Source organism: Ischnura elegans, chromosome 9 (genome assembly GCF_921293095.1).
Source record: "Ischnura elegans chromosome 9, ioIscEleg1.1, whole genome shotgun sequence".
Taxonomy (NCBI): Eukaryota; Metazoa; Arthropoda; class Insecta; order Odonata; family Coenagrionidae; genus Ischnura; species Ischnura elegans.
In genome coordinates this window covers 6,512,622-6,538,669 of record NC_060254.1, presented here as the reverse complement: position 1 = coordinate 6,538,669, position 26,048 = coordinate 6,512,622, and the positions used below count along the sequence as shown (strand labels likewise).

At 38.6% G+C, this 26,048-nt stretch overlaps 1 protein-coding gene across 4 annotated transcripts; it reads left to right on the top strand.

Annotated features, from left to right (window-relative positions):
• Window positions 1-31: 31 nt before the first annotated feature.
• On the top strand, window positions 32-26,048 carry LOC124166105 (STE20-related kinase adapter protein alpha). Of its 4 annotated transcripts, none has more exons than XM_046543747.1 (8): window positions 32-154; window positions 1,101-1,431; window positions 4,157-4,392; window positions 5,291-5,462; window positions 11,585-11,807; window positions 17,534-17,864; window positions 21,758-21,888; window positions 25,612-26,048. In XM_046543747.1, exons 2-8 carry the CDS (start codon window positions 1,198-1,200, stop codon window positions 25,683-25,685), a joined length of 1,401 nt encoding a protein of 466 aa, XP_046399703.1. In that variant the 5' UTR covers window positions 32-154; window positions 1,101-1,197; the 3' UTR covers window positions 25,686-26,048. The 4 variants fall into 4 exon arrangements, with proteins under 4 accessions (XP_046399703.1, XP_046399702.1, XP_046399699.1 ...); XM_046543746.1 differs by lacking the exon at window positions 32-154 and adding an exon at window positions 200-379; XM_046543743.1 differs by lacking the exon at window positions 32-154 and adding an exon at window positions 200-396.

The window sequence follows — 26,048 nt, the reverse complement described above, 5'->3', positions numbered from 1 at the left end:
CTGCATTCAATCACGATAGCACAGCTGTTCATTATTACATTCAAACCGAAGTTACTGAAAATTCGTCGCTGAAGTCTTGTATCATTATCGTTCCTGCGGACAGAAATGGGTGTAACGAAATAGGGATTCGATGTAAATGATCACATTTGAAAGGGTTCGTAGTTAAATTTAAATCCATGAATTATTACATCAAAATAAATATCTTGAGTTGTTGAGCAGTAGTTATCTTTTAAAAAATTTAATGAAAACACTATGGCGTGATTGCGAAATCATCATAATAATGGGCGCATTTGTTTTGGGATTGAGTGTTTGATGATTACCGCTCAAGTGAATCGTCTGCCTTGCTGTCAGCCAAAAAGTTTATCAGGAAGCATAATTGGTATGGTTAAATAATATGTGAGTGATTCAATGGTGCTCGTATTGTAGGAAAGATGAACGTCTCCATTTTAATGGTCACGCACGTAAACAAGGCGGACGTTGATCCCTTATCTTATTCCATGAAAGATTCGGATTCCCATCTTCACTAAGTGTCTTCCTTCACTCATAGATTTTAGTTATTTTATTGGAAAGCAGTATTGGCTGAGACGTTACCAGAAGGTAGTATTTCTTGTGCTTCATGGAAGTCCGCCCGTCGCTCAGCGAATGGCCTATTTTGAAATTTGGCGTTACTTTTCCTATAGAAGTTCGGGTTTTTAATAAATTGTAAGGAATACTTTCTGCCAGTTATGTCAGTCTGAATAGTTTTATTTTTTCCCACATCGGTCAAACATGGCCAACAACCAAAGCGCCCCTTTGACGAGTTTACCGATATGGTTTGGATTTTCGTAATGAAATTTTAAGAATTGATAGAAATACTGAAGATGGATTTCATACGTAGGGGATTGCATGGTTTTGTTTAAGTGATGGTGCATAATTTCTTCTGGTGGTGGTTTACGGAAAATATCATGTTAACTGTTAGGGCTAAGCATTCTAAATGAAGAAAATACTCTTATACTGTAAGATACTTGGGTCTGAAGCCTTTTTTCTTCAATAGTTGCAAATATCACGGGTGCGAGTGTCTTAATTGTCTTTTTTTCGTAACAGACTCCTTTTTTCTTTAGCCAATTTGAGCAGCAGTGTCGAAAGCTGAATTGTTGGCAAGGCCAGTAGAGATATCACCAGTAGGTGATCGGCTACTGTGGTGAAGGTAAGGCTGGGATGGCACAGGGTTTAACTCCCGTTCACCCACCCATTTTTTGTGCCTCCCAGCCGTCCGCTCTTTGCTCTTCGAACCCAGAAGACTTCGAATGCTACCCGGGAACTACTTTAGGAATATGCTGTGGAAGTATTGGAACCGTACGTTTAGGGCGCCATCGAAGTACTGGCACACCAATTGCCATTCGCTGTATTGATATGGACAAGGCTAAAGGTGAAGAGCCGTCTCTGATTCAGGTATGAACGTAGATAATGATCATAATGCTTGAATTTTTTATGGGTGTTTGTTTGCTTAACTGTACTATGATAGTGTCACTTAATTAATTCACTTTGGTCCTCTGAAACAAAGCTCACTCTTGCCCATCTACATTATTTGGATTATGTGCATGTGACTAGTCGTACGCCACAATATGAGGAGACATGGACTGTGAAAGGGGTGAATTAACTCCAGTGGGAAACAGGAAAACTCATGAGATACTATCCTCTCCCCAATGCTTGGATTTGTTTAAAGTGATGTAAACCCATAACCTTTTATTTGATATTGGGTCAAGAAGTGGGCTCTTTCTTTTTAGTAAAATAAATCCGTTTAAGCTCTTATGCTTGAAGGAACAGCATTCATTTGGGTAGATAATCATATCTACCAAACCTGAATTTTGGGGCGGAGTGAGGTTTACTTTAATTTTTCTGATTGTCTTCCAGTCTTGTTTTATCCTTTTTACCTCCCAAGTGCCACATTTAAATGAGGGAATAGTGTCTCAGTTTTCTCTTTACAACCTGGTGAGTGTTTGATTGCAGTACAGAATGATCTGAAATCTCCATTGCTTTATATTACACACACTTATTTTGTTGTACATTTAACTGCTGTACTAATTCCTCCTGCCTATCGAGGAAGTTTGCTGCGCTATATGTAGATATGGGTAATTGGGCTTGTTTTCTCACTTATTTAAATTGTTGAATGAGGTTGAGCTAGGAAAATAATGAGACCATATGTTTATGCTTTTCAATCTCTTGTCTACTACTCAAGCTGTTTGTGGTAAAAATGTAATGGCCTTAACCATTTACAGATCAAATTCATTTCTTAGCTGAATTTATAATTATTTCATCTGTTTCAAACTTTCATTTTATGACTCTTTTTTGAGGAAAGGATATTTTGAAGGAAAAAAATGTTTCAACATGATTGGAGAATGTTCTCAAAAGGGAATATCGGTCACCGGAAGGATAAATTTGAATAATGGGCCTTATATGTCGTCTCCATGCTTCTGGGTTTCACCGCGTGGATTTTCTTTTCGAGGACAGTTTCTCCTGTATTCCAACCGGCATCTTCAGGTCGTCGACCTGAAGACCGTCGACCGGAGAAACTGTCGTCGCAAAGAAAATCCACGGGGTGACACCCAGAAGCATGGAGACATCATCTAGGCAACGCCGCTGTAAACTACGCATCAATGGGCCTTTTAGGTCATGTGCTGAAACAATGTATGATGCTCCTCATTTAGAGAGTCGGAGTGCGATGAGTCCATGTTCAGTGGCAGAGGAAAGGGTCCTCCGCTCACTCCCACTTGCAGAGCCAACGCCCTCACACGCAAAGACATTTTGAAACTGAGTATTGTAATTAAAGTTAGTTTATCGATGAAGGTTCTGTGTCAGACAGAGATTAATAGGTGAGGGGATAACAAGTTTGCTGACAATTGGGAGTAGGGTGTCGTAGCATGTCTAATGCAATACATGAATGCCTTACTCTTAGTACAGTTAAGAAAAAAGGGCTAGTCAAGCAGAGCATTTGTTTGGTTTTATAAAGTCGAAGGAAATTTTTTTCTGCAGTATAATTGCCAGTCTCAAGTGTAGAGCACACAGTTGGTATGTAGCCTTAGGTGAGCAGATGATAATTTGTTTATAAATATGTCAATTAAGTTTATTAACGCTACTGAACTACATCAGTTGTTCATTATCATAGTAATCATGTGATATTGCTGAAAAAATTCAAATGTCGCATGAATTATTTGGTTTTCTTCAGTTACTTATAGCAATTATGAAAAATTGAAAATCGTAGGGAAGTAAATAATTATAGTGATGTTATTGGTCTTAAGTATTCATGCACATAGACTTCATAATGGAAACGAACAAGATTAGATATACATATATAAAAAAATCAAAGTGTAAAATGTTAGATGGACTTTTCAGAATACAATATCATGGGTGTTAGAACTAAAAAAACACAACAATAGAACAAAATGAATTAGCAAGCCTGGAGTGAATCTCATTTTTAAATCTAGTCAGGCTGAAACAGGCAAATGGTGGAACAACCTAATACCTGAATTCAGCAAAGAATATTTTATTTTTTGTCGGCCTGCATTGGCTGAGGGAGAGGAGATAATTTCTTCTCATACTGTATTGGTGGAATTCAATTCTTTTAGGGAAGAGATGATGGTTTTCTTATGTACACACCAAAGCTCTGTACACATGTTTACTCTAAACTGTCAACATTTACAATTTTGTAATGAGAGGGAAACAGTGTTCCGGATTTGTCAGTGTCCTAAGTGCTTAAAATCAGAGGCATTCCCATATATTTAAAAGTTATTGTCAAAGTAGCTGTTAATAAGGCAAAACATAGGATTCTAATGTTGTCAAAAGGAACTGATGAACTTGCCTTTATTAAAATGAAGAGAGCTTTGGAATGCTATTTATTATCCTCAGTAAAATGATATCTCTAGCTCAGCTTGGTATCTAGGTGAAACCCTGGCAATTTTGCTGGCATGAAATGGAGGATGGGTTTGGCAAATGCTCATTTTTGGTTGCAAGAGGAATCAAAAATGGCCAAAAGCATGATTACATAATACTGATACACTCCATAAGTACTCATTGTGTTAGTAACTAAGGAGTATTGACATTCATTTTGACTTAAATGTAGAATCTGTAATTATGAAATGAGAATTATTATATTTGTGTCTATCATTTTTGCTTTCAGCATGAAATAATTTTAACTCGTCAATTGCGTCACCCTAATCTCCTGCCCTATTACTCGTCGTTTGTGAACAAAAGTGAAGTCTGGGTGGTGATGCCTTTCATGTCACTAGGATCCTGTCGAGACCTCCTAAAGTGTGGCCAGTATCCCATTGGACTTCCTGAGGTGGCCATAGCGTACATATTGCAAGATGTCTTGAATGCATTGCAATACATACACTCCAAAGGCTACATTCACAGGTATTATTATTGTTTTAATTTAAAATTTATCTTTGTATTCTCTTATACACTACCCTCACCAACCAAGCTGAGATTGTCTCGCCTACTCAGTCCAGGTTGTTTAAATGAAGCAGTCTGTTTGAAGTGATCACTCCAATAGCGGACCCAGTGACCTCACTTTTGAAACGAGTCTGTTGTCTTCGTAGCTTGGGCTGGCTGGAGCAAGTGTGTGTGATGTATGCATCGAGATGATCCACCTCAGTTGTGCATTGTTTCTTCTTTGTCTGCCGATAGCCACTTTCTTAAAGGAGCTGATGTTCATTTGTACATAACTGACTATGGCACTCAGTTAAGGCTCTTTAATAGGCTAAATTGTTCACAGGTGGCTTTGCTCATTCAAATTTATTTTATCCAATCATTTTCATTGGAAATCAGTGAAAGTAACTTCTTACCCATTGCCATTGCTGACTTTGCTAGGCATTCTCATCCTATGCCCCAATGAAGAACACTTGATGAATCTTATGTCTAGATGAAAATTGACTGAATTCCTTAGCAATGGAAAATAATCTCTTCCAGTGGCCACTTCAAACATTAAATTCACTAGTATCTGACATCAGTTTAAATTTTTCATCAACAGTCCCTGGCTATGATGATAAAACATTGATGCTATTGTCTCTAATTCCATATTAATTCAGAAACTAGATTAATTAGACTTGATGGAGAGAGACAGTGCAAAATATGGAATTGCAGGTGGGAGTCAAACTGAAAGACAAATCGATGGGTGAAGATCTATATATTGAATTCATGTTAGTAAACACTAAGTGCCATGTCTGAGTTCAGACAGATCTGGGTTTGGTTGGTAAATATTGTGATGCTCAGCTAATGAAATTTTTTCCTTCAAGTGCCATTATTCTTTCAGGAGTGTAAAAGCAAGTCATATTCTAATTTCTGGCTGTGGCAGGGTATGCCTCTCAGGACTCCGCTATGCTTGTCAAATCATTCGAGATTGTCGGTGGCAACGTTCTGTTCATAACTTTCCTCAATCAACATCAGCTAATTTAAATTGGCTTAGTCCAGAAGTTCTTGAACAGGTAAGCTGTAGACATATTGGAACTTTAGTTTAGTTTCATTTTGTATCGCTGTAGAGGTTTAAATGCAAGTTTATGTGAACATAAATAGTGTAACGATACACGCCCACATACCGTGCATCGTCGAACTGAGATTACGATCTAAGTTCTTAAGTTTTCGTGGGTTCTGCGGCTCGCGGTCAAGATGGGAACTCAGAGCTTTGAATGCAATGGCGCAGCAAGGAGATGAATGACCTCGTACACAGCGTTTGAATATCTTACACAAAGTATTAAACGAAAAGAAAACGAACACTTTTATCCTTAAACCTTAATGAGGGATGGGGGTGATGCTGACTTAGACGAGACATAAATGACACACTGCAAAAAACGAAATGAATATGCCAGAAACAAAAAGAAAGAAATCTTACATCTAATAGATGAGGGATGAGATGACTACTGGGATAAATGTACAGAAATGGACAAAAATGACACTGAATATTTCAAGAATCGACATGACACGGGCACTCGTTATCTTGCTCAAGTTGTGACAAAAACCACTGCACTTCATTTTAAGACAGTCGTAGGTAATGTTCGTTGCTTTACTTTAAAATATTACAGGCTCCACGTTCTGTTTTATCAAAATGAATCCGACGTCTATCCTAATGGAATGACGTGAACGGGAGAAACGTGATACAATCGAGACGGTCTTTAGACCGGGAAAGAGTGACGTGAGTTTATCTATGAGACCACTGGGTTATTAGGATGACACACGTGCACACTGGGGACTTTCTTCGAGGGCGCATGGGCTGGCTGGAGCGGGGGAGGATCGGGATTATTTCCCCGTCCCGGGAGAGGGTTTAGAGTACTTAAGTGTCAAACGGCGGGTCCGAATCCTGGTCGCCGAATCACGATCCGTCAACCGCAGGGAACCACTTCCCGCGGATCCTCGGACGTTGTCGTGATGTCTTGACGAAGACGAGGAGGACACTTTTCTCGTTCCTCGACTGCATTCCATGCTCTCTTCTCCGGCACGCCTTCCCCTTTGTCGCGTTCTCCGACCTCCAAGACACCGTAGCCCGTCTGTAGCGACCTCGTTCTTACTGCCCTCCTGGGCACGGTCACCGCGTCTCCTCTGGTCTCCGTCCTCTTTAACGGAATCAACCACCGCTTTCTCCGGAATCAACCCCAGTTCACACAATACCGGGCCTTATATACCCAATTGAACAACAAAAGACATACTAAAATGATAGCAGACGATAAAAAGAAAAAAGAAGGTCGCTCATCGCTTGCTACGGCCGCGTGCCGACTTGAATAGGGAAAAGGGCAGGACGCGGACGCAGAATGAGCCGTGACGAGGCTTTTCGTCACAATAGAAATAATAATAATAATTTATCTTTTCTGTCTGCTAATCATGATGGAAGGCAAGTCCTAAAGACAACATTTGAGCCCATTCCATTATAAAATGAAGTCACCTATCCTTATTTTTTGTAATTACTTCAGCCAACTTTTTTGTGGCAACATTTTATTGTCCCAGTAACTTGAGAAATAGCCAGTTTTAGGAGGATATTAAGTGTCTGTTTTGAATTTTTCAGAAAATATGTTTACCTTATATAGCAAGGAAATCTCCTGAAGGTAAATTTCTCTTCCTGGCAGTAGGAGCTTATATTTCAGCGTTCTCTTTCCTCTTTGTTGATCCACTCCTGTTCTGATTTTCTCCAGTGCACACAGGGTTAAGAAACAGACACCTTAATGGGGTTTGTATCCCAGTCAAAGCGAATGATTTTTCCTCTCTGGAATTTTGCACATTTGTTCATTGAGGGTGACTCCATAAAGTTATCACCGTGGCTTGTCCTGATACACTAGAATTATACAGATACCCGTGTAATCATGTTGTGATGTATGTTTGGTTCGTAGGAAATACACATTACATTTCATGAAGTCGTCTATGGTTCAGGAATTCCATTTCCCTCTGAGGAAAAATTGGCTGAAATATAAATAGTGAGCAGTTTTAAAAGTTATCAGGTAAAATTGAGGGCCTGATGTAGGCTTGATTAGGCCCTAAGCAATTTGAGATAAGTCCTGCATAATACTAGTTTTCTCTAATGCAAACATTCGGTGCAATAAGGCTTTGTTCTTGGAAAAGATGCACTAAAAATGGGTTAAAGAGTATGGAATGTTGTAATGCCTCTACTGTATGTATATGGATTTTGTTAATGCAACCACAATTGCTCTCTGAGGTAATTTTCTAAGGTCCCCCAATGAAGTTGGGACTAAAAGCTTGTGTAGCTTACAAATACAAGTCCTGCACTGGATGGGAGGTGGTAACTTTTACTCTCTTTGTTTTCTTCGTTTTGCAATTACCTTATTCCAGCAAGAAAAGGGTGGTTTCCTAATATTTTTAATTGCCTAATTCAAAAGATTATTACTCCTTGAGTACGTATTTAACGCTTTTAGATTTTTAAATGACGATATCTATTTTCGCGATTAAATGAAAAGTGAAAATTTTCAAGCGCGCGAAAATGTGACGGCTAAGTATGAATGCCGGGAAAACTCTGTGTGACGTCGTTCTGGTTCCCGCTGCCGCAAGTGAGGTGACCTTGGGGCGAGGCTCTGAGCACTGATACGACGCAGGATGCTAGCAGGTAGCAGAGTACCATGCTAGCAGGTAGTGCTTGGCTTAAATAAGGATAATTAATACTTTATCAAACGAAGAAAACTTTCAGACCTTAGGCAGTTTTAATAGGTGATTATTAAGAGATGTTTCCCAGAGCTCTGTGCCTCATGCTTGCATTGGTAATCTCAGATGATGTAAAACTCCTATCTACACGTATAGTAACTAGGTCCCTGTGACGTAACGTGGAGTGGAATCGCATGGGCACCAATCTGGCCTTTTTCAAATGAGGTCAAAAATTAACCATTGCCATTCGTCTAAACCGGTATCTCTAAAGCCAAATAATTTGTGTATTATGAAAACCCTAATGGTGGGTAACGAATCGCAATCAGTGCCTTTCGTTTTCTTTGATGAAGGAAACAACCCTATGAACCCAGGAATTGGTGGCTATCAATTAAGTTATATAATCAGAATTGGGTGGAGCTGCTTATCGGCTGAAGTGAAATTTAGAATTACCACAGACTCCCGATTATCCGGCTGCGGTTTATCCATGTTGTGGATTATCCGTGCGTTATTTTCACTCTCACTCAATATTTTCCGTGATCTTTATAAAAAAATGAAATCGGATGCAAAATCATCGGAATTACTTCATTAATGCTAGGATACTCTGGGCTTATTACCATTAGAATCCCCTTCGTAAAACGTAAGCGATCGTGTGCTAGCTGCATTCACGGGAGCACTTGTTTTCCAAGCCTCGCAGCATATGACCAGGCTCCGTGATCATGGATATACGTCCTGCAGCAGTTGCCACTCGGGCAACTTGTGCGAGATGCAACTATGTGGCGTGGTGCCTGACATTGTTGTTTCCGACTTCGAGCAGTGGTTTTGAAGCATTTGTGCAAAGCACTTTTCTGTAGCCGTGATCACACAGCCACAGATGAGTGGTTTTCGGAACCAGGCATTAAATGGAGCATTAATAATATGAGTACAACCATGTAATCACCGCTAAAAAGATCGCGAAATGGCGGAGAAAGCTCTCAATGAGTTTGGGAAGAGCTCTAAAATAACAGAATAACGGCATAAATAATAATACATAGTTTGCTTTTTGTTAATTACGAACATTACAAGACGTTAACATGAAATTTGGGTTATCCGTGTTTTCCGATTACTCGTGCCGTCTCTCCCCATCACTAGCCCATTACGATAATCGGGAGTGTACTGTACACCCATGCCTCGTATAGCAGAAGGGATGCGTTCCTTGGGGCCCTGTACAAATTTGTGTTATATGAGAGCGTTTTAACATTGGGAAGATAGGGATGCGTTCATAGATGTTGGTAGCATAGATGTTGGGTATCAAATTTTCTCTGAACCATATGTATTCCTATTAATAGCCTTAGAAAACATTATTAATGTAAAGTTTTAAAGTTTAAAATATCTTCAAAGGTAGTAGGCACGCTTTCAAAGACTTATTCATGAAAAAAACGAAAAAACGTGCTTTTAAAATTGCTGTGTGCTGTTGTGCGGGTGGTCTACCATATGCTATCTCAGGGGTTCGTAATGCGTTGCCAGAAGTTGACAAATTTTCAATCCATCCTAAAAACAATTATTGTGTCACCCAGGCCCCTTTGTCGCTCATCCAAACAACAGGCTAGTGCTAATTTGAATACCATTTCATAGCTCGCAGAGTTTGTTAAGATAAATCATAACTGGCTATAATTTGAAGTCCCCCGAGTCTTTAGCAGCTACGTGAAACAGTCTTTAAATGCCTTGAAACCTGATCCAGGTTTTCCTTCCCTGAAAATGAATGAACGAGAATGCATTGTTTTCCAAAACAATGTCATCTCATCAACACTAAAAAATTAGTTGAGGGTGAAAGGAGCCACTTTCAATTACAGCTTGTAGTTTATCAGAAAATGTTGTGGTGACTGCGCTATCAACACTTGTAGATTCACCTGATATCGCCGTACTGAAAATACCTCCAAGCCATTTAAAATTCTGGAACCAACCGGAGCTTTTACTAAATATCTCGGAGCGATTACCACCCTCGTCTTTTTGTACAGATTCATAATGAACTTTCCATATGTGTTGATCGCTTGGTTGAAGTTGGTGCAGCTGAGGTCACTGATGTTTTAACTTCGTCTTTATTCAGAATAAGGCATTGTGAACTTAAACTTCCATGCAATATCGCTTTGACGCTCTCCATTTTCAAAGCAATTGACGTCTTTCAATTTCTCTTCTAGGTTTATGGTTTTTCTTGATAACTTCTTGATTTTTCTACCCGCATTCCTATTTTTTGCCATTGTTCTCTTGGTTTTTACTCTGTATGGCTCCATTGAAGTCACCTCCTACTGCTGTACTGTATTCCTGAGACATAGAGGGACTACGACTGCTGGGAGGGAATGAAGCCATCGTGTTTGAGACTCTATAGCAGGTCTTTTTATGTGTTGATGCTATTCATACGCAACTCGGCCACCACTCCATTTCTCCCCCATGAATACCGATGACTTTGAGGGCTTTAGCGTAGACCCTCTACCTGGAAGTCAATCGCCCGATAACCTATGTCGGCAAAAATTACGTCTCAAACCATATTACTTAAACTCATTTCCACTAGCTCCATGCTTACCTAATTAATGATCTAAATTAACTATGTCATTCTGTTAAGGAGAAAAGATAAATTACAACAGCAGGCCAGCTATTTGGACCCAATGTTGAGTAATGCTTTTGGCCATTGCACAGCAATGGATTTCGATTAATACATAAACAAAAAGAAGATTTTAGGCAAGGTATACTATTAATATGCATAAAATTATAGCAATTTCATATGTACTTAGCTCAAGTACACTTTTATCATGAGAGCGTTAAAGTTTTTTGATTAGGCTACAGTGTGTCATGATGTTTCCCCTAGGAACGAATTTATCCTATATCAAAATTGCGCTAAGTGAGGCATGGGTGTACTCTTAAATCACATGATCATTTTTTTGATCCCTCAGAATGTCAGCTCTGGCAATAGCTTATAAGGGACCAAATTACTAATTGCTTGACCCGTTATTTTCAGAATAACATGGATATTCTGCTGCTTCTCCAATGTACAATTTTCATTCCATCAAAAGCAAATTATGATGTCAAAATCGCTCTTATGCGCCCCAAGGGTAGTTGTGCTCCCTCTATCCCTCCCTCATCTCTAATGATCTATAAGTTAAGGTACAAAGATTGATATAAGGGAACTGTTCTGTGATGCTCTGTTGAAAGAGATATGTTTTGAACCTTTTCTTTTACAATTTAAAGAGAAAAGTAGTACGATTCACCATATTATGTATTTTGAAGTCTGGACTTGCCCCTTTAAGTGTTCTAATTTAGGGAAGTGCTCCAGTCTAGATTATGAAAGGCTATTGAATTAATCTTCTTATGAAATTGCTTAAAAATTTTGCATATTGCATTTCATTCAATGGCACTTTAAATGGTTATTATTTATATTTCCATGCTTTGTTTATAAATGATTATTTTAACCACATCTCTTGAAACTTATGCATTTCAGAATTTACTTGGATACAATGAAAAGTCTGATATCTATAGTGTTGGAATAACAGCCTGTGAACTTGCTAATGGCATTGTGCCATTTGCAAACATTCCAAATACATTAATGCTAACGGAAAAACTTAGAGGAATCACGCCACAACTCATCGATCGCTCAACATACTCTTCTTCATTACCACTCCATCAAAACTGCGATGAAGCACAGGAAAATGATTCTGATCGAGGTATTGCAAAAGTTATTTATTTGTAAATTCTTGTTTTATGTATGTATCTTAATCTTTTACCATATTCTTTTAATGATAGTTTTCAGTAGTTGAGCAATTTTGACTCATTAGATATCATAATTCAAGCTTCACCTTGAGTTGCTTTCAGTTTTTACCTAATCTGGATAAGTATTGTCATGACAGATTTTACCCAGTAGAAGGCACTTAGTATTGAAACCCTGGTTGGTGAGTGCAATAAAAATTTGTGGACTGAAACCAAGTTATTTTTAGTGAGAATATTTCAAACTTTCACAGAGTTGACCCCATTTCCCCCCACCAATGCCAATTGGCTACACCCTACCATTCTGAGTATGTAAGGCTCTTTATGAAAAACTATGTACACTCTATTTTGTTTTCAAATTGCTGCACATATGCTGCTAAATGTTTTGTTGACCTAATCCATCTGTTATTTTAATAATAATAATAATAATAATAATTTTTTAATTGTCCAAGGATTTGTTGCAAATGTACAAATATAGGACACATCATAATTGTAGAGGAAAAAAAAGAAGAAAATACAATGCTAAATTATTAAACATGTATACATAATATAAGCAGAGGGCATGTCAATGTTTGGACAACAGAAATTCTTTTATGGAGTAAAACAGGTGATCCTGCAGAAACTTTTTCAGTTTTTCCTTGAAAATTGATATCTTTTTTTCAAGCTTAATCTCATGTGGTAACCTGTTAAATATCTCTAAACCCATTGAGTTGGGTCCATGGGCAGTGTTACAAATTCTAATGTAATGTTTGTGAAGATCTTTACATGCCCTTGTAAAGTGACTATGGTAGCTGTCGTTAGTCACAAACTGACAGAAATTATTCTTTATATACACAGATAAAACATAAATATACACACAAGGTGATGTCTCCATGTCTCTGGGTTTCACCGTGTGGATTTTCTTTGTGACGACAGTTTCTCCGGTATTCCAACCGGCGTCTTCAGGTCGATGTCGGGATTCAATTTTTGGTGACTTATATGGTTCATTTTGGCACCAATTTTTCATGCTGGATGCTGATTGGTCCACCTTCTTTTCTCTTGTCTGACCCTCTTCCACGAGCTGTGGAGAGGGTAGCCATCTTCCCTATTTATGTGTTCCGGTGTCTTGAATATTTCGATAGCCTCCTTTATTAGCCTGGGATATTTTCTTTTGCAACAACTTTTGCTTCGTCAAACAGTACCTGTTGTCCGGGTTTGCTCCATGCATGCTCCGCAATGGCGGAGAGCTGAAATTGCTTATTTCTTGTGGCTCTTCTGTGTTCCTGGATGGGCACTTTCATTGATCTACACGTCTCTCCTATGTAGTCTTTGCCGCATGAACATGGCACCTTATAGACACCTTCTTGAATGCCGTGCAGCAAAACGTCTTTTGGACCCGGTAGCACATCGCCAGTGTTGGTGACACAAGTGAATCTTGTTACGATGTTGTGCTGTCGTGGAGACATGGAGACAGAAATACTCGACCGCATTGCTACTTCGCTTCTGAAATGAAAATATTTCATGAATTTACTGTGACTCAAAATGAAAAGAATCCAGTTTTGCAATTATTTTACTCCCATATTTCCCTGTGTATCACATTCTTACTACCGCCTTTGTAATTTTTGCAATGCTTGCATGTACGATCATAGTTCACAACTTAATGCGGTTGGCGACAGTCATATGTCTGGCCTGCATATTCATGCCACGAAATCTGACTCTTCTGTTAGGAGCGCGGAAAGTCAATTTATAGCAATTCTGAGCATCACTCCATGCACGACAATGTTAGGTGTGGTAGGCAACTAAGTAGCTGAACGTGGCAATGAAATTTTTTGCCGTTTTGCAGTTTGCCCAGCATTATCGCCAGCAAATCATGTTTTTTTGGAGACCCAGCGTTTCTTTGTGCAGACTTTGATTCTTCAGATCCTTACGTGCATTGTAGTTTGGAGAGCACTAATTCGACGAAAGTGTCAAAGGCACACTCAATTTATCATCTAATTTTTGCAGTAGTCACGTGTTTATAAATTATTTATAATCTTTAACATGTCATGTGCTATAAAATGATAAATCAATTTCTTAAAGGATATTTCACGTATTTTCAATTCTTTGCCATAAAAAAAAACTTTAGGAAATTGCTCAGTTAATTATAGGCTGATGATGGCATTGACTAATAAAAAAAGAAGAAAATACAATGCTAAATTATTAAACATGTATACATAATATAAGCAGAGGGCATGTCAATGTTTGGACAACAGAAATTCTTTTATGGAGTAAAACAGGTGATCCTGCAGAAACTTTTTCAGTTTTTCCTTGAAAATTGATATCTTTTTTTCAAGCTTAATCTCATGTGGTAACCTGTTAAATATCTCTAAACCCATTGAGTTGGGTCCATGGGCAGTGTTACAAATTCTAATGTAATGTTTGTGAAGATCTTTACATGCCCTTGTAAAGTGACTATGGTAGCTGTCGTTAGTCACAAACTGACAGAAATTATTCTTTATATACACAGATAAAACATAAATATACACACAAGGTGATGTCTCCATGTCTCTGGGTTTCACCGTGTGGATTTTCTTTGTGACGACAGTTTCTCCGGTATTCCAACCGGCGTCTTCAGGTCGATGTCGGGATTCAATTTTTGGTGACTTATATGGTTCATTTTGGCACCAATTTTTCATGCTGGATGCTGATTGGTCCACCTTCTTTTCTCTTGTCTGACCCTCTTCCACGAGCTGTGGAGAGGGTAGCCATCTTCCCTATTTATGTGTTCCGGTGTCTTGAATATTTCGATAGCCTCCTTTATTAGCCTGGGATATTTTCTTTTGCAACAACTTTTGCTTCGTCAAACAGTACCTGTTGTCCGGGTTTGCTCCATGCATGCTCCGCAATGGCGGAGAGCTGAAATTGCTTATTTCTTGTGGCTCTTCTGTGTTCCTGGATGGGCACTTTCATTGATCTACACGTCTCTCCTATGTAGTCTTTGCCGCATGAACATGGCACCTTATAGACACCTTCTTGAATGCCGTGCAGCAAAACGTCTTTTGGACCCGGTAGCACATCGCCAGTGTTGGTGACACAAGTGAATCTTGTTACGATGTTGTGCTGTCGTGGAGACATGGAGACAGAAATACTCGACCGCATTGCTACTTCGCTTCTGAAATGAAAATATTTCATGAATTTACTGTGACTCAAAATGAAAAGAATCCAGTTTTGCAATTATTTTACTCCCATATTTCCCTGTGTATCACATTCTTACTACCGCCTTTGTAATTTTTGCAATGCTTGCATGTACGATCATAGTTCACAACTTAATGCGGTTGGCGACAGTCATATGTCTGGCCTGCATATTCATGCCACGAAATCTGACTCTTCTGTTAGGAGCGCGGAAAGTCAATTTATAGCAATTCTGAGCATCACTCCATGCACGACAATGTTAGGTGTGGTAGGCAACTAAGTAGCTGAACGTGGCAATGAAATTTTTTGCCGTTTTGCAGTTTGCCCAGCATTATCGCCAGCAAATCATGTTTTTTTGGAGACCCAGCGTTTCTTTGTGCAGACTTTGATTCTTCAGATCCTTACGTGCATTGTAGTTTGGAGAGCACTAATTCGACGAAAGTGTCAAAGGCACACTCAATTTATCATCTAATTTTTGCAGTAGTCACGTGTTTATAAATTATTTATAATCTTTAACATGTCATGTGCTATAAAATGATAAATCAATTTCTTAAAGGATATTTCACGTATTTTCAATTCTTTGCCATAAAAAAAAACTTTAGGAAATTGCTCAGTTAATTATAGGCTGATGATGGCATTGACTAATAAAAGAAGGAGGCTGCTTGACATTGATGCAAAATTATCAATCTTCTGAGCCATTGACGAGGGCAGAGCATATTGTGATTTACCAGCAGAGATGGATGTGAAGGAAGAAATTGATAATGAGAAATCAGTGAGCATTTCCTCCGAAAAAAGAGGTTCAGGGCATTTTGAACGTCATTGAAAGTTTTTTCTTAAGCATGGAGGAATTCGAAAATGACAATATGATTGTATTCAATAGGATTGAAAATATTATTTTAAAAGAGTTTGAAAAATAAATTAAGCAAACCCAAATTACAGCACCAATTGCCATGCTTGTCGTACTCATGAATCATTTTGTTTGAAAGCTCTCACAGGGATTACCTAACAAAATTTCAGCAATGGAAAATTTTAAGGCAAAATATGACAGGGACATAGAGTGAATCTTCCCAAGAGATTGAACAACCAAAGGGGAAGGTTCTGAACTGTAGGATAATAGCCACAAGTCGTAAGTAACTACACTGCAGATTTGACAAAACCACTAACCGTGGCCCTTGGGCCTCCATCAGCCCTTGGCCAATGCCTCTCCAAGACCAAGAAGACCATAAATCATTAGCTGTGAAGGAAAATATCATTACATGAGAACAATGGAAACGTTATTCATCCCTCCCTCATCTCACCAACTGACCTTTTTCAGCCTATCTTCCTCAAATTTACCCCATTTCTGGAGGCAACTGTTATCTGGCATTTCTGGAGTCACCTCTTGGACCCTTAGGTGTCAAACAATAGCTTTTGGCAATTAGATGGCTAGGACGAGATTCAAAAATGAGACCAAACTTGATGCATTTCTGACAGTATTTATATATTTTTAAGCTTTTAATCGATTGACTCAAAGCTTTCTAGTTACAACAAGGCTTTACCAATACTCAACACTGTCCAAACAGCACAGTTTTCTTAGAACTAAGCACGCGTGAGCACGCTCACACAAAACGAGACAGACTGGAAACGCAAACTGCGCATATCACATAGCTCACCCGGCTTTGCCTTGAAGCCTTTGATGTCACAAAGTTGCAAGATGGTGGGTGTTGGTGGCCTGGCTCCCTCATTCTTAGCCTCGTTGCTTGAAAGAAAGTGCCTCCTTCCCCTCCTCCACATCAAGAGGGCTATCCTCTGGGGTATCTGTATTCCACCCAAACTATTCTTCTCATCTATTGTACTTTTATATTTCATCAAGGTGAAATAAACAAATTTATTTTATAGTGCAGACGAGTCGAGAAACGCTTGTATTCTTCAAGTGGATAATAAGTGCAGAAGCATTATTAGGGCACGTGATTTGGCATTAAGTGAACCTGTGCGGTTCATCATAAGAAAGAAGTCTGTAACAAAAGCATATTTAGGAAAATAGTCCATTTAGAATGTAATTAGATTATGATTATTTGCAGTTTGTTAGCAATACTGACTTCCACATTAGGACCCATTCCAAAAATGATGATAAAGTCATCAAAAAATGAAGCTGAGTTGAGTAAGTGAAAATAGAGTTGATTTAGAGAAAAGTAATGGATTGAAGGGCAAGTAGTGACTGACAAAATAAGAAACCATACTTATTTTTCCTTGTTATACAGGTCAAGCCCAATGATTGCATCTTGTTTTTTTTCTAATTGTAATGATTAAAGCGATATGTCATGTCTGAGAAAATTTTTTGTTTTTTCCATTTTGACTCGTAGAATTTGTTTAGGATTTCCAATTTTTTTCCTGCTCATTGGCTTATTTGAGGCCCTCTGATTGAAATCTGAGACATTTTCAATTGTCCTTTGTGTGAATGAGTGATTAGAAGCATTTTGTATGCTACAAACGCTTTTTATGTAAGAGCATTTTGCAGTTTATGTATGTATGATGCAATGATGTTTGCCTTTTGCAGTCCATCACACGGACTCGGGTGTTGGGGAGAGCGTGACGAGCAACAATCACCACCAGCAGCACACAGGAGCTGGCTTCAAGATTGGCGATGGGCTGGACGAGGGCAGAGCCGTGGGCAATCACTCGGCCACGTCGTTCCGCATTGGCGGGCCCCAGGGTGGCGGCCTCATGTGTGACGAGGCGATCGATCGGGATGACGACGAGGGCATTTGGACGCAGCGGCAGTTCACGGATGCATTCCACCAGTTGGTTGAGCTCTGCCTTGTGAGGGACCCTGTGCGAAGGCCATCCGCTGAACCACTCCTCTGCCACCAGTTCTTCAAGCAGTATCGGTGAGCTATGCTCCTGCTAGGCATGAAACACTTTCATTTGAGCCAAAAACATTTTTCCCACCAAAATTGTTGCCCTCCTCCCCTGGTTTCTTTTCCTTGTGCTAATTTGAAATCAAATGCAAAATTTTATGCCAATCAGATGTGGTTACACAATCAGTGCTGAATGGAACAGTAAGTTAAACACTAGAACGAAGGCAATGGGTCATTTTGACCTATAACTGGTCTTCCCCTATTACCTCTCATCAAGGTCTTCTTTTCTTTGCTTCTGTACACCTGAGGTATTTATTTATGAATCAAATAATGCTTACAATACATTATGCTTACAATAATACTGTAAGTCCTCGACATACGAACAAGATGTGTTCCAAGACCTTGTTCATCGGTTGAATTTGTTTGCAAGTCGGAAAACCTAAGTTGGGTATCGAAAAGTGTACTTATGCTGCTCCAATGTACGTGCTGGCCCATGTATGTATGTTTCCTATTGGAACTGCTTCAGTGTCTTTGATGATTGCATTGAGAGGATGGGTTAGTGTGGAGGCTGGAGTGTTGGCGTACCACCCCTTTAACAGGCACCTTGATGCTCAGCTGGGAGGGGTCAGCATTCAAAACAAGAGGAAAAAAGCCACCAGTACGGCAAGTGGCAAGTGAGTGCTCTTGCCAGGAAAATTATAGGGATTTATTTGGGATATGTGGTTCCATCAGTTGGGCTGCTTTGCGTTGGGTTCATGGTGTCGCTCACAAAAGCCATTCTCATTGCTAGGAAGGGATAGATGGTTGCAAATTGTTGAGGGGACGATAATAAAGCACTTGCATAATAAAAAACACACTTGTATCGCTCCCAAGCAAAAGAAAAGGAGCTATGAGGGAGCCACAACCTTGGCCTCACCCCTATTGCACACTGCTCCCCAGCTTACTACTACCCACACCTTGTGTTTGGCTAATGCATTCAATGCGTGGCTTCTCTCCTCCCTACCATCCCTACTCTTCCCTCGTGGCTCAAATGACCCAAGGTGACAGTCACCTCCTACAGCCACCTATCTACCACTCAGCTCCCTCCCATTTGTAAGCTGGCTTCTATTTTCACTGATTTCAATGCTGCAAGATCTAATTGCTTTGAAATTAAATCACTGACTTTACTGTTTGGGCAAACCATGCGTGACACCATTTTGTCTGAATGAGGTGTGGTCTCGTGGCCTGAGAGGTCCTCACATGCTCCTGATAGTTGGGCTGAGCATTAGACATGATGTAATTACCACTAGAAATTCCAAAATTCCCCTTTCTTTCTCAATGGAGGTAATAATGTGCATAGAAATGCAAATATGTAAAGGTGGTTAATGAAATGATAGCGTAAGCGTAGGCATTAAGAATTTTTACCGTCTATTGGTTACATTTTACAGCTTTGAGGTGGATCACACACGACAGAGGCAGGGCAGGAGAGAAATAAGGGCCAATGGTGGTTTTGCCAATGCCTTGACATTTGTTTTGGAATCTCTCGTTTGCTGAGGTGCTCATCATCAGAATCTGTGTTTAGAGTTTATCGTCATTGCGTCATGAATGATAGGTGCAGATATTTGATATTTAATAAGCAAGAAAGAAATATGGGAAAATAATTCACCATTAAAATCACTGTAAGTAATGGAATTCCTTCCATAGGTTTTAGGCGCTTCCATTTCTTCCCAAATCCACTGGACTCAGAATCGTCAGCATCTAATTCCTCGTAGTCAATTTTTGTTAGCTGTCCAAGGATATCTTGAGGACAAAGTCTTTGCTCCATTTTAAAACATCAATCATCATTTTAAAACAACATCATCTACACACTGGTTATGACAGATTGTTTCATTGAAGGCTGAGATAAAGGAATGAAAGTAACTTTTGGGATGTGGGAGTTTGCAATTTTAGCTGCGAGTGCAGAGGAGACCCCCTGTGCAGAAGAGGCACCCCCCCCTGCCACGGGGAATGGTCTGGTGGAGTTAAGCCCCTTTTTAGCGATCCTAATGGTGAGAGAAAGTGCCCAAGTGCAAGATATCCAGGTAGCCATAAAAATTTTTGGTAAATGGCACAGTCAGCATGCAATACGTAGAAAATCGTTCCTGCACTCCAAGGGTTAAATGTAATAGAATTTAGGGTTATGGACTCCCCTCACAAGGAATATTTGCTGAAATGTTTGAAGGAAAAACTGATGCAAAATTAATGCCTTCTATCTCTATTTGTAATACATTGTTACATCAAATTGATATCTGTGGGCATTTAGTGCAAAAATGAAATTATATGTCAAAGTAAGTAAGGCTGATGGTTCTGCTATGTTGCCCGTGGAGTAATTTGATATGTTAACATTTCACGACAGAAAATAATGCTACCTACTGTGGTTTCCGAATAGAATGCATGGCAAATCAAAAAAGGAACAAATTGATCCCGTTAATGTTATATGGTTACATAATGTGTGCCATCTTAGCAAAAGACTTAATCTGAGTTGTGATCATCCTCACGGATGCCGACTTACAAAAAATATTGGCAGGGCCCAAATCGGGGATCTTGCCCTGGGAAATTTTATAAGTAGTGAGTTTAAAGTTTTTTAAGCATTTTAGAAGAGTCATATGATCAACATTAGAACCCTGATAACTTGAGTTGCGATATCTAGACATTCCGGGGAAAATCGACAAACCTGACACATTTTTTCCTCACACCCAAAACGAATTATTGAGGGGGCTCTGGCCCACTCGGGCCTCATTATGTCAGCACCACTGATCATCCTCTCTTGTTGGGACTTGTGCCCGTGATTGCCGCATTGCTGGATTGCCACAGGTCAGGGAAATCATCAAGTCATGATGACCAAGTCAAAGGAGTGGCCACATTGTCATCTAGCTGAGTAGGGTTTGAGTGTTTGACACATAAAATAGCTCGAATTACTTTTGAAAATTTGTCGTGTGTAGCTCCTTACTTTGACTATTGGCAAAATACACTGTTATGTACCGTTTTTCACAGAAAATTCTTGTTTGATGAGTCAACTTAATTTAAGTATCCTGGGACTAGCCACGGTGATTACTTTACGGAGTCACACACAATGCACAAATTATGCGAAAAATCCACAGAGAAAAAATCATTACCCTTGACCAGGATTTGAACCCGAATTCCCTAATTTCTAGTCAAGTGCATTAGCCAGTTAAGCCACCAAGGCATCATTCTCTCCTGCCTTGTTTGGCATATTCCTCAGATTTCCACTGTTTTTTTCCCTGTGGATTTTTCATGCAGTCAACCTAAAATTTGATTCCATTATTTGAAATTAATTTGACTGAAAGGAGTTTACAAGTACATATGTACCTATTTTCTTTCTGTTCTCTGTAAATAAGTGTGTTTTAGAAAGAATTTAAGTATATTTTTCTTAAATATATTATTGGCTATTACTTTTCATAAAGTTGTGTAATGTCCAAAAGGAGTGTGTGAATTGGCCAGAGGAATGAACGATTTTTTTTTCCAGGAAAAATTCTGGGATTTTGAATGCAGGAATCTTGTATCAACTCTTTCATGTAACTTTTTTTTAAATTATTAATTTATATAGCTAATAACTTCAGGCTTTACTTTGTGAACCCTCTCCATATTGGAAATAAATAAATAAAAACTTTGTAAGGTTCACTGTTTTTTCATTATGATTAAATAGTCATAATTAAATAACAGCGAACCTTACAAAGTTTTTATTTCTTTATTTCCAATTATTAATTAATGATATAGTTGGAAAAAATGAGATTGCACTTCTTCATGTAGCCTGCTTATTTTTCACTGTTGTGAGCAGTGAATGGCTGAAATATGTGGGCCATTTTGAAATGAGATTTGAGCAAAATATCATTCTCGTGGACTTTGAATCTAGTTAACTGAGCCGTGATTTCCTCTTTGTGCAGGCGGAGACGGCGGAGTGGCGGGAATGTGGGCAGCGTGGACGTTGATGGGCAACCGTCTCCACTCCTGGAAATACTAAAGCCCGCTAGTCAACTTGTGTGTAATCAGTGGCAGAGGCAGCAAAATAGTCCAGGTGAGACTAGGAATTTCTGTCTTTTGAATCAGAATACAATGAAAATACACGCTGTGTTTAAAATACACGCTCCACCAGGAGCAGTCATCAACAGTCAAGAATTTCAATTTTCTCGTCTATAATTGAGGGCAGTGATGGCTTCGATGATGAAATCCTACGCAGGGTTTGAAGTGGCTGGAGTAGGTTGAGTAGTATGCAATGCAATAGGAAATTACTCTGTTGGACTCTGTAAGAAAGAGGGTAATGAGCAGGGCCAGAACCAGGAGGAAGTGTCGTCAGGGGGTGGCGAGATCCCACCCCCCCTCCCCGCACCTCTAAAATGTGATACATCCATAAGCTAGTTTCTTGAGATGCAGTAATTGAAATTACATGCCTTAATTTGCTATGAAGAAATAGTTAATATTACTACTCAATAATGTATGAATTAGTAATGATTGTTAAATAGAAAAATTAACTATTTTCAATAAACTTTTTGAATTTTACCGCCACCTAAAATATGCCCCACGCCTCTGCCCTCCTAGTTGCAGTCCTGGTGAAGAGACCCACAATGTTCCATGGAGCATAGACTTAGCGAATCACAAAGGCTCAGAAAAGAAAGACACAAAAGCAGATATGAGGACTTGTGGACTGGAAGATGAAGTCAAAAATGACTTCATTGCGACACGTATTTTGTCATTGCTGGACATACTTTTAGTCTGTTCTTGCTCCCGTGAGATTTGGTGGATTAGCCTGCCCTCCCACTCTGTTTAAGCAAAGATACGGCTGTGCTACCTGCCTCGCCAATTCCGTGATTGAACCTAATCATTTTAGCCAAGTTAGGAAGCACAAATCGTTAAGGAAAACTAAACGAAACACCAACTTTTTTAAATCCATTATTTTATGTTCATGGGATTAAAAAATTAGCAAGTCTGCTAAACATTTGAAAAGATTGAGCCAAAACCTGACGTCAGTTTGAAATTATGAGCTTAATTTTTTGGTTTTGCTAACCCACTATAAACATAATCAACAGACTTAAATAATGCTTGAAATACATCGTGTTTTGGGCTTATTATTTTCTAAATATCGTGCAGATTTAAAATCTTGCAATGTTGGTTTCTTTTGTAAACTCTTCAAAATTATACCTCAATATCTTGCCCTTTTTTAGTTTTCGGGTTTCATTCTTCACCGAATTTAAAGTGATGCTATGTAAGGCTGATAGAGGAAAAAAGATTTTTTAGTTTTAGCGATAGAAATAGGTATGCCATACGCAGAAATAAATATTAACATGGAAGGGAGATAAAAACTAAATAATGATCAAATTATATTCTTCATGGGTTTTTGTCCCAGCAAGGCACTCCATCTTCCTTTCTGTTGACTTTTCCATCGTCATCAATGCCGTTGATGCCTACCGGGTGTGACACACTGCGATTATAAAATTGTCTCTCTTCTTCTCTGCAGACTTTTCAATAGAAATTAGTTATTTGCTTTGCCCTTTTCACGCTAACTATTTATTTTACGATAATGGCACGACTAATTTTTAGTGCTCACAATACGAAAATATTTTCTCTATGTTAATGATACTTTGCATAATTTTCAATACGATGGAGAAAGACACATGAAAACTAAATAAGGTTAAGGTACAGGTTTTGGGGTGTCATTTTTGGGGATTCACGCAAGTGAACCAATACTTCACCTATATGCTGGGAAATGATAAAACGTGTGTTGTACGAAAAATTTGAATGTGGATAATAACGTTTCTCTCTTTATTTCCCCAATAATCTAAGATGCTTCTCCAGCTTTTCTCCGGTAGGAACCTTGCTCCTGTTGACATAAAAGAAGAAAGACTTGTAATATAAATATGGCACCTCACTCCCAGCGTCAATGGCCTTGATGACGAATAAAAAGTATTACATTTTAACGTCCACAAAGATGATGGAACACGGCAGCCAAACGGAGATCACGAAAAGAATTTGCTTCTAATATTCGCCGGTAGAAAATCATATCTTACGTGATTTATGATCCTAACTGAATCATAATGAAAATAACTAATTTGAAAGATTGTACCTTCACCTGACGATGCGGAAGGAATTAGAAATATTAACCTACGAAGGTTATTCTGAAAACGGGCTATGACCCTCTTTTTTTTCTTGTCACTGAGCGATAGAGAGCATCTCAAATGGCGGTTAGGCGGGCTGCCATTAAAATTTCTCTGGCGCTGGAAATAAATATCTTATAATAAATATCCTATAATCTTATGTGTAGATAATAGTTGCTATTCGGTACTAACCACAAAATTCTCAGATTAAATTCTTGTACAAAAATTTTCAAGATGTTATTTGATTGCGTTTTCTAAAATAGACAGGAATTTCTTTAGCGCTAAGATTGTTGATATTCAACTTGTAAGAATGGGAAGTTTTGGGTCGTATGATTTTTTAACTATCTTTCACAGTATAAAATAATAAGGAAGAGTATTTTTTTAAAATTCCATCTTAAGTAGCCACCGAAAAATTTGTACAGCAAAAATTCATTTTGTTTTCCGCAGAAATCTTTATTTATTTGTCTCAAAATCTGATTTCTTGAAGAATGTGTGGAAAAAATTTCAGGCTGCGCATTCTTCTGCATCGAATTTACAAATTCTGCAATGAAAGTGATTATCTTTTGCTCTGCCTGTCTCTGTAAACAACAGAAATCATAAAAATCGCTCTAGTTTCTCACGCTTCTTTACCTTATTAATGTGCAGCTGAACATCTGTGCATTTATTTTCTGTAAATAAATTGGCTTTTTCTTTCTAATACCCTTATTGCTTGTAGTGCTCAAAAAACTCATCTAAACATTCATATATGTATCACAATACAAGTGCTGTTTCGAGAATTAACTGTAAATGTCAGCTGTGAGAACATAAGCTGAGGTATCAGTGTTCAAAAGTGCTGTTTTATGCGTGAAAAACTTTTTTATTTCAATGGTTAACTTCACAGAAATTGTTTTTACTGCTATGGTTATGTCAGTAATAGTTATCCTTTATGAAATTTTCTTGGGCTTTCTACCAATGATGAGCATGAAAGGGAGCCGATGGTTATTTGTATACTTGTGGATGGGTAATTAAAGCCAGCTGGGCAATTTTACATTGAAGTTGCGCAGTGAACATTGCTCAATCCATTTTTGGCTCATTTAAATTGGTGCTATAGTTGTGAATTTGCTACATTGTCTCACTGTTGAAATTTCTTCTGATCTTAAAATCCCTCTGTGTGAGTGCTTTGCCATTTATGTATGAAGTGGGGAAAATTTAAAAGATTCAGGCTGCAAATGAGCGAGATGTAAAATAGAAAGTAAAAATGTATTAGTGATAATGTGTGCGTTGACGGCTTTTGCTGCATAGACAACATGATCATGATCAGATGGTGACTGATGATCAGGCGTTGCCTGGTAATGAATAATTATCAAGTAGTTGCAATGAAGCGCTATAGTAAACTCCACACTTTTATTTCACATAGTGTTTGTGGTCGTAATAAGTGGTGTATAATAAATGACACATGGAGTGTCACCATTGTTTCACTTTGAAGACCAACAATTTCCACCAAGCCTGAAGCAATAGCTCATAAATGATGAAACTGTTTGACGTAGAATAAAAATCTGTCAAAAAAGTAGTTATCTAATCTTTTACAAATCATTAGAATGATTATTACAAAGTTGACTTCAAACGATCACGTTTATTTTGTGTATTATTGGCATGTTTGTTCATTCCAGATGAACTTCAATCTTTGCTTGCGGCTGAAATGTTTGAGGACATGTATATTGGCCACGAGAGCTGGGAATTTTGATTCACGCCTCATTGGAGTGTTTTTCGGCGTGTGTGCATCTCTCAAAGAAGAGGATGAGCTTCCACCGAGTGGATGATGATAAACCATTCTTTCGTATCATCACTTGAATTTTGTGTGGACGGTGACTGCTGAGACTTAGCATGGGTTAATTGTGAATTTGTTTTCCTCGTCAGAAATTCTGCCCACAGAAGTGGCTCTGTGGAAATATCCAACCATGGGAAAAATTTTAGTTTTCAAATTCAATGTATTATGTGCATCAAATGATCGTGATTATTTCCATTGTTATTTTGAACGAATATTTTATTATGGCTTTATAGTTCGTCATGAATGTTTCAATAAAGTTACAAAAGTTTCGGCAATGTA

Excerpts from the sequence above, each read along its gene's own strand:
- LOC124166105 (XM_046543747.1), top strand. The coding sequence starts at position 1,198 with ATGGCACAGGGTTTAACTCCCGTTCACCCACCCATTTTTTGTGCCTCC. Across the intron at positions 1,432-4,156 it reads AAGAGCCGTCTCTGATTCAG|CATGAAATAATTTTAACTCG; the intron begins GTATGAACGTAG and ends TTTTGCTTTCAG. Across the intron at positions 21,889-25,611 it reads GAGGCAGCAAAATAGTCCAG|ATGAACTTCAATCTTTGCTT; the intron begins GTGAGACTAGGA and ends TGTTCATTCCAG.